The following is an 8,964-nucleotide window of genomic DNA, read 5'->3' on the forward strand; positions in this document are numbered from 1 at the left end:
GTTCAGTGAAACCCATCCCTTGGTAAATTGCATAGGATTTCAACTTTACACTGCATTCCTCTACATGTCTACTCACAGGTAACAGAAACCAGCAGGGTGTACTCTCATGTAAGAGCATACAGAATTGCAGCCTAGATGTATTTACAAGTGTCTTAATAGCTCCTTTTTATAACAAATAAACAACTCAATGAACACCTAAAATAAAATAAAAAGTTTAATGTAAAAACAGTAAACTTACATTTCATGGCATATACAGCAATATACAGTATTAATTTACAACTCAGATGTACAAATATTTTAAAATACTACAGGCTCATAACAAGGTCGTTTGCCTAGGACAGACATGTTCAACTGGTCGACCGCGATCGACAGGTAGATCTTTGGGGTGCTCCAGGTCAATTGTGGAATTAAAATCAGTGTGCTCCTGATAGATCGCTCTGCCCCCTGCACTATGTTTCATTGCGGCCGCTGTCGCGAAAGCTTGTACAGTGGTACCTCAGGTTAAGTACTTAATTTGTTCCAGAGGTCTGTTCTTAATCTGAAACTGTTCTTAACCTGAAGGCCACTTTAGCTAATGGGGCCTCCTGCTGCTGCCGCGCCGCCAGAGCCCGATTTCTCTTCTCATCCTGCATCAAAGTTCTTAACCTGAAGCACTATTTCTGGGTTAGCGGAGTCTGTAACCTGAAGCGTATGTAACCCGAGGTACCACTGTATTCACTGCGTCGTTGGCTGAGTGTTTTATGGAGGGCTGATGGCATACTGCGTGAGCCTTTTTATATAATTCTCCCCCCAAAATAGCCGGACAACTCAGGGCACCCCCCCCCCAAAAAAAGCTCAACAACTCTTGGCAATGGTAATGGGTAGATCACAGTCTCTAGAGAGCTGGACATGCCTGGCCTAGGGCAGCATCCAATTGTGCCCATTCATCCACAGAACTGACTTCCTTCCTCTCCACAGCTGTGTCACAGCCACATCCACACACCTGAAGGTTGGGGAACCTTCAGAGCAGATTTGGGGCTAACACAGAGGGCTGCAAGAGAAAAGGAAGGAAGGTGAAGTCCTGCTCCACTCACACAGTATTGGGATATAATTCACAGCGGACAACAATTTAAGTTAAAAGAATCATTTAAGAGAAAGACAAAAAATAAAAATAAAAAAATCCCAACCCTGTAAAACTTGTGAAAGAAAATTGCATCAAAGCTCAAATCTTTCAACCTTACATTGTTAAGAATGATGGCATCCCACATACATTTACAGGAGAAACCATTATTTATTGACTTTTCTTATTTTCTCTTCTTGCTTTCCTTTTTAGCTGCGCCGTCTTCAGTTCTGTCATTACATTCACTGTTTTATAAACCCAAGCGATCTGAAAAGCAAAACAAATAATTATGTAGGCGAGTGAAGTCCTTTTGTATACGAACAAGCAACTATTCTTCAAGGGCTGGTCCTTCTGTAGACAAAACGGCACCACTCAGGTACAAGAGGGAGGTATGATGTCACTTGGGGGGGGGGGACACCTGAAATCTGTAAAAAAAAATCCCCCCCAAAGCCTTCAGAAGAAAAGGTCTAAGGGGTGGCAAAAATCCAAGCACCCCAATGGGGACTGAACATGTTCAATGGGCAATGAATGCTGACTGTCTGCTATAAAGGGAATGCTGACTGTCTGCTATAAAGGGAATCTGGTGATGTACAATAAAAATAGCAAACAGTTAACACCCCTCATATATATATATATATATATATATATATATATATATATCAAAAACAATACAAAACAGACAACCATGGCAGAGGCCCATTCATCCAACTGGAAAGGCTTTTTTTGGAACAAAAATGCCTTCAGTTGTTTCCAAAAGGTGCAGGTAGTGGATGCCTGTCATATATTGACATAAATGCTATTCCACAGAACAGGGGCACCCACACTGAAGGCCCTGCTCCGAGGTCTTGTGCAGTGGGCTTCCGAAAACGTTGGAACTTGTGGGAGCCAGAGCGACCTACCGGTCACAACAGGGACATACTGCAAAGTTCAGGGCTGACTGTGGATTCTTACAGCACCATCCATAAGCAACTGAGATGTTTAGGGAACCCCAGAAGGTTCCAGTTGTTGTTGTTTAAAAAAAATTAAGAAAAAAACCCCTTAAGTGGAAGTGAGAGCACACAAAACAGCCCTGTGAGGACTGAACATGCTCCGTGGGCATGGAATGCTTCGACTGAGGTGGGGCTGGGGAGGGAGAGAGATAATGGTCTGTCCTGGAAAAGGGCATAGCTGGCTCCCTGGACCCAGGTATTCCACACAGCAGCATTCTGTTGCAGGCCCCACTTGTACATCTGAGCACACACATTTGTAAGGCAAAAGAAAGAAAGAAAAAGCAGCAACTCTTACCACAATAACGATAGCATTCAGCAGCAACGGTGCTGAGAACACTATGGAAATGAACATTCCTCTTGAATCAAAGTATTGGTGCTTCGAGAACAATCTGCAAAGGAAAACAAAACAGATGTTAGTAAAAACCGACACAATTCTACACGCGTGGTTATTTCATACGGATGATCTAGTATAGTCGCTACAAATACAAATTAACGGTTACCGAGAAACAAAAACATGGTACATTTGCTCTTCCAATGGCTCGCTGAGGACACAACGGGGGCAAGAAATTCTGCTCCTTTGTCTTTCACCAGCACTTGGTAGGCAGCAAACGTTCAACTAGCCTCCATCTACACTTAAGTCGTCTCCCAGCCTGGTTCACTGCCCACAACTTCTCAGTAAGCAAAGGTGAAATGTGAGTTCCTGCAGTGTTGAAGAGAACCTTCAGGAGCCATTTTGTCAACAAACCTCCTCCCCTCCCCTTTTAAGACATTCACCTTGAACACTCAGTGTTTCTCAAACTTGGGTATCCAGCTACTTTTTGGTCTACAACTCCCATCATCCCTAGCTAGCAAGACCAGTGGTCAAGGATGATGGGAATTGTAGTCCAAAAACAGCTGGAGACCCAACTGCTTCTAGAGCTTCATTTTAGATACCCAAGGTGTGAAATCTTTATTTCCCAAGTAAATAAAGGACACCAGATTCTTGCCATTCGCATGTTGCTGCCCCAGAGTTTGACTCGACTCAGCCATGATAGTTAATGTATATCTGGAAGCATATTTGCGACACTCCTGCTGTCCAGTGTTGGCATTTTCTATCAGGAGGTGCAGTTATGTAAACCACTGCAATGCACATAATAATTGGATGTGTCTAGTTTATCTTTTTTTCTATTGCTTCTGCCTATGCCACAAAACTTGCTTTAAAAAGGGGGGAGGCTATATGTGTAAACTGTTAACATTTTGTAACATAATCTGGATGACTTCTGTTTGGGGTAAGAAAATGTATAGGGTGCTAAATGTAAAGGGCATAAGCACTCAGACGTCCCACTGATTTGCATGGCAGTGAGCTAGGCATGTCTCAGACTCTCCCACTGTCATCAATGGGATTCTTAGCCAGCAATCCTATGAATATATTCTTGGAAGAAGGCTGCTAAGAATTTAATCTTGGGGGGGGGGCGCCTTTGTCAATCTAGTGCCCTCCAACTACAGCTCCCACCTGCCTCAGTTGGCTGGGCCTGGTCAGAGATGTAGTCCAACACATTTGGAGGGCAAATTCAAAATATCTCAACAGTAGTAGTAGTAGTAAAGGTAAAGGGACCCCTGAACAATAGGTCCAGTCGTGACCGACTCTGGGGTTGCGGCGCTCACCTCGCTTTATTGGCCAAGGGAGCCGGCGTCCATGTGGCCAGAATGACTAATCCACTTATGGCAAACCAGAGAAGTGCAGGGAAATGCCGTTTACCTTCCCGGAGGAGCGGTACCTATTTATCTACTTGCACTTTGACGTGCTTTCGAACTGCTAGGTGGGCAGGAGCAGGGACCGAGCAACGGGAGCTCACCCCATCGCGGGGATTCGAACCGCTGACCTTCTGATCAGCAAGTCCTAGGCTCTGTGTTTTAACCCACAGCACCACCCGCGTCCCTTAGTAATAGCAGTAGTAGTAATAATAATAATAATTTTATCATTTATATCCTGCCCATCTGGCTAGGTTTCCCCAGCCACTCTGGGTGGCTTACAGCATATATAAAACATAGAAAAACATCAGACATAAAAAAACTTCTTGATTAACCTGTGGGAAACGGAAGATGACAAAAATTTTGGAATGAAAGAAGGTATTTAAAATAAACGTAGGTGCAGAAAGTTCATGTAATTACCTCCAGTTTGCAGCAGCAATTTCATTGATATATTCTGCACAGAATACCAGGGTCACTACAACCAAGAAGACAAATTAGAATTCTGAAGCTTTCAAGAATCTGAGTGTGGGAATGTATTCATTCAATATGAGAAACCACGAAGAGAACATCTTTCCTAAATGTAATCTGCAAGACTGTGAAGAGTCTATAGCAGGGGTCAGCAACCTTTTTCAGCCATGGGCTGGTCCACCGTCCGTCAGACCATGTGGTGGGCCGGACTATGTATTTATTTGGGGGGGGGGTGAACGAATTCCTATGCCCCACAAATAACACAGAGATGCAATTTAAATAAAAACACATATTCTACTCATAGAATGTTTCCATAGTCAATTCCAAATTCAACTGGCGTACCCAGGTAAGGGATGGATGAGGAACCTGTGGCATTCCAGGCATTGCTAGACTTCAAATCCTGTCACACCTGACCATGGGCCATGCTGATTCAAGCTAGGGTAAATTTCAATATCTAAATTTTCTATTTATATAGGCATTTATATCTATGGCCACAGCAAAAAGTAAGCGCTTACAACCATAAACTTTCAATTATAACAAAATGAAGATTCAACAAAAATACAGGGATGCCAAGCTATGAATATAAACTTTAAAATTCTAGCATCTTACACTAAAGCGGGGTCATTTTCTCAACATGCTAATAGTAAAGGGTATGAGAAGAAGGGACCTAATGCTAATGAAAAATATGCTTTTAGAAAGTTTCGCTAATACTTTGTGCACATTGGAATAGATACCTGAATATGTCATATCCCAATTTGAAAGTGATCAACACTAACATACATTGTGCAGAAATGCATACTATACAGTTTAGTAAGATTACAGAGATAGGCAGAGAATGAAAATGACTGCATCAATTCCTTTAAAACATACCCAGATGTTAACTTCAGAGCAACAATATAATAAAAAATACTTCATTCAATACTCACTGATTGAAAGGAAGTGCCCTATTTGCAGGCGGTAGTGCTGAAATGAGAGGTAAGTGAGGAAGACGTAAGCTATGTGGAAAAATACAAGACCTAGGAGCCATGGTTCAGTCCAATCTGTGTCCTATGAGCAAATCAGGGAAAAAAAAATCTATTAGAATTCTGTCATCAAATGCAGACAACAGATCAATCACCCTTTCAGGGGGATGGAAAACCTACATTGCCCCTCATAAACTGATGAACTTCAGCAAAGGTGCAACAATCTCTTTTGAGAATATATTCAACAAGAAACCGTGTACGCCTGTAAATGAGAAGGGGACTCAAACCAATCTGCAAGAAATGTTACAGTGGTACCTCTGGTTGCGAACGGGATCCGTTCTAGAGGCCCATTCGCAACATGAAAAGCCCGCAACCTGAAGTGCCGTATCTGCACGATTTGGTGCTTGTGCACATGTGTGAGCAGCGAAACCCGGAAGTAACCCTTTCTGGTACTTCCGGGTCGCCGCGGGACGCAACCCGAAAAAACATAACATGAAGCAAACATAACATGAGTTATGACTGTATTTGGTTTGGAGCAGCAGCTCAAATGACAGCTATTGTTGGACTACAATTCCCATCATCCTTAGCTAGTAGGGCCTGTGGCTAGGCATGATGGGAGCTGCAGTCGAACAACAGCTGGGAGACGCAAGTTTGAGTAACACTGAACATTATTTCATTTAGTAAATAACCCAGAGAAACAACCACTACTGCTTTTGTAGTTGCAACTCCTATTCTAAACACAAGCATGCTTTTGGAAAAGTTACACGGATCATTTTTCTCCAACGGAGGCTAAGTTGGAGCTGCGGGAGGCGCACAATATACAGTATCCCCAAGTACGCCAGCGGGTTGGAAGGCGGAGAAATATCTTGCTGCAAAGACGGACGCGCCTTTTCCATTGCAAGCAGCTTGTTCCGCCAGAAAACAGACGCGGCAAGAGAAAGAGAAAGCAAAGGAGAAGAGGCCCCGGCCTGCTTCTCCTGCTCTGAGCAATAGTTAAAACTGCGCGCGATGCCTCTCCCTTCTTCCCCAGGGTGCAATAACGCCATGCCACCACCCCGACCAAAATGGGGAGGGGAAAAAGAAATGAAAAAGACGCACACAGAGGGCGCGGGCGTCTCTGGCACGGCTAGAGGAATTACCGTCAGGATCCTGGAGACTCCAACGTGCCTCGGAAGCTCCATGGTCCGGGAGAGGAGCAGGGAGGAAGGAAGGGCGGAAAACACCCGCCCGCCTCTCCGCTTGAAGTCAGGCGACACGGCACCCTTCCGGATTCAGCTCCAATTCCGCCATGCGCGATGCGTAACGGTGCGTAAATGTTGGGAGGATGGAGACGCCTTCTCTTCCCTTCTCCCTCTGGCGTGCAGCAAACGCTCCCGTGGCGCGCGCTGCGCAGAAATTAGAACTGCGTCCAATAAGAATCCGGAAGGATGTGCATTAAAGTTCCATTTGGAACAAGTTTGCGGGGGAGGAGAGAAACTCCCTCTTGTCCTCACGAGAATCCGCTTGGAGGCGTGGACAGGAGGAAAAAATTGTTTCCTTGTTCCCCTCCCCTTCAATGGGCGGGATCTTCGCAGCTCTCTCGCGATGCTCTTTTTTGGGGGAGGGGGCGGGGAATTTGGAAGCCGTAGCATTGCTAGAGTGGAAGGAGATTTCGTGGGTCATGTAGTCCAAACCTCATGCAATGTAGGACTTTCAGCTAGATCATACATGACACATACGCGTGTGGGTTGGGGACTTAGTGAGCTGGAAGGAGCCGCGCTGGTCCGGTCGCTGCACTGTTTAGAAGTTTTTTCTTTCTTGGTCAGACCCCCGCCCCCCACTTTTAGCGACATATTTTTATATATAAATATTTATATATTTATATTTATATATTAAATATTTATATATTATATATTTATATATTAAATATTTATATATTATATATTTATATATTAAATATTTATGTACATATTTATGTATATAAATATATACGGTAAATATGTTTTATGTAGGTTTTTTTAATCTAGAGTTGAAATAATAAAGTCAAGCAAATTCACAGCTGTTGGGTTTTCATCGAAGGACACTTAGCACTGCAGCTTTAATAATAATAATAATAATAATAATAATAATAATAATAATAATAATATTTATACCCCACCCAACTGGCTGGGCTTCCCCAGCCACTCTGGGTGGCTCCCAACAGAACATGAAAAACAGAACAAAACTTCAAACATTAAAAACTTCCCCAAACAAGTTTATTGTTGTTTTGTTATTACTTAGGGTGTTTGTATAGTAATAGGGCTACTTAAAATCTCTTTTAGGTAAAGGTAAAGGGACCCCTGACCATTAGGTCCAGTCGTGACCGACTTGGGTTGCAGCGTTCATCTTGCTTTATTGGCCAAGGGAGCCGGCGTACAGCTTCCGGGTCATGTGGCCAGTATGACTAAGCCGCTTCTGGCGAACCAGAGCAGCACACGGAAACGCCGTTTACCTTACCGCCGGAGCAGTACCTATTTATCTACTTGCACTTTGACTTGCTTTCGAACTGCTAGGTTGGCAGGAGCAGGGACCAAGCAACGGGAGCTCACCCTGTCGCAGGGATTCGAACCACCGACCTTCTGATCGGCAAGTCCTAGGTTCTGTGGTTTAACTCACAGCGCCACCCGCATCCCTTAAAATCTCTTTTAAGTCCCTCTAAATGTTAACTGAGAATTGAACACCTTCCTGGAAAAATAAAAATGTAAGGCTTGCATAGCAAAGGAGAACTTTTATCATGTTGCGATCACTCTGGAGAGCTTAAAAGTGGACAGACTATTGTTATTTTGCTAGATGGCACTAATGGGATCAAAAAAGCTTCATGTATACAGGAGGCCATTCTAGGGGGAAAAGGACAATTGTAGATGTTATTTTTGGCCTGATTAACATGATTTTTGGTCCCTCTTTCTAGGAAGTTTAGAACCCAAAATAATGGAGAACACAATGGAGAAAAGGAAGGATATACGCATGTACCATTAAATATTTTGGTTACAATTTCATTAACCTTTGAGATGGAAGATTAAGAATTTAAGATTTCAAATGATTGCCTTTTCTTTCTTTTAAAGTTCAGATAAGTGCTTTTGTATTGTTGTGTCGTTTAGACATCCAGTGTTGTCTTATCATTGCTTTTTTGAGGCGCAGAGGAGGTTGAAAGTAAATGATAAGGAAAATAATGCAATTTGTTAGTTGTGAATACATAATTACTGTACCCCATCTTTTAGAAATTATATTAGACACCTCCACTGGTTTTAATTCCCTACAGCGCTGAAGTGTGCCCAGGGAGACATCTTGCAAAATTTGTACAGTGGTACCTTTGTTCTCGAATTTAATCCATTCCAGGAGTTTGTTCGACTCCTAAAACTGTTCGAAAACCAAGGTGCGGCTTCTGATTGACTGCAGGAGCTTCCTGCACTCAATTGGAAGCCATGGAAGCTGTGTTGGACGTTCAGCTTCTGAAAAACACTTGCAAACCAGAACACTCACTTCCGGGTTTGCGGCATTTGGGAGCCGATTTGTTCAGGAGCCAAGCCGTTTGACTACCAAGGTACCACTGTATTTGTTTGCCTTTAACTCCCTGTAGTTGTCATATCAATTCTTTCTGGGCATAACAGTGAAAAAAAATTACAATATCTCTGTCCTGAGACCTATTTCCCAGTGGGCTTGCTTTAGGTCAGTTTTAGAGAGCTCAAAATCAGGAAGA

The 8,964-nt window shown here is 43.2% G+C and overlaps 1 protein-coding gene across 1 annotated transcript; it reads right to left on the reverse strand.

Annotated features, from left to right (window-relative positions):
* Positions 1 to 1,250: 1,250 nt before the first annotated feature.
* On the reverse strand, positions 1,251 to 6,791 carry TMEM18 (transmembrane protein 18). The gene is made up of 5 exons (XM_083495788.1): positions 6,389 to 6,791; positions 5,214 to 5,334; positions 4,240 to 4,294; positions 2,384 to 2,477; positions 1,251 to 1,366 (listed from the first exon to the last, which is right to left on the reverse strand). The coding sequence occupies exons 1-5, from the start codon at positions 6,428 to 6,430 to the stop codon at positions 1,271 to 1,273; spliced, it is 408 nt and encodes a 135-aa protein (XP_083351914.1). The 5' UTR covers positions 6,431 to 6,791; the 3' UTR covers positions 1,251 to 1,270.
* Between the last annotated feature and the right edge of the window lie 2,173 nt (positions 6,792 to 8,964).

The sequence above is a fragment of the Podarcis liolepis genome (genome assembly GCF_965112155.1).
Source record: "Podarcis liolepis genome assembly, chromosome: 3".
NCBI lineage: Eukaryota > Metazoa > Chordata > Lepidosauria > Squamata > Lacertidae > Podarcis > Podarcis liolepis.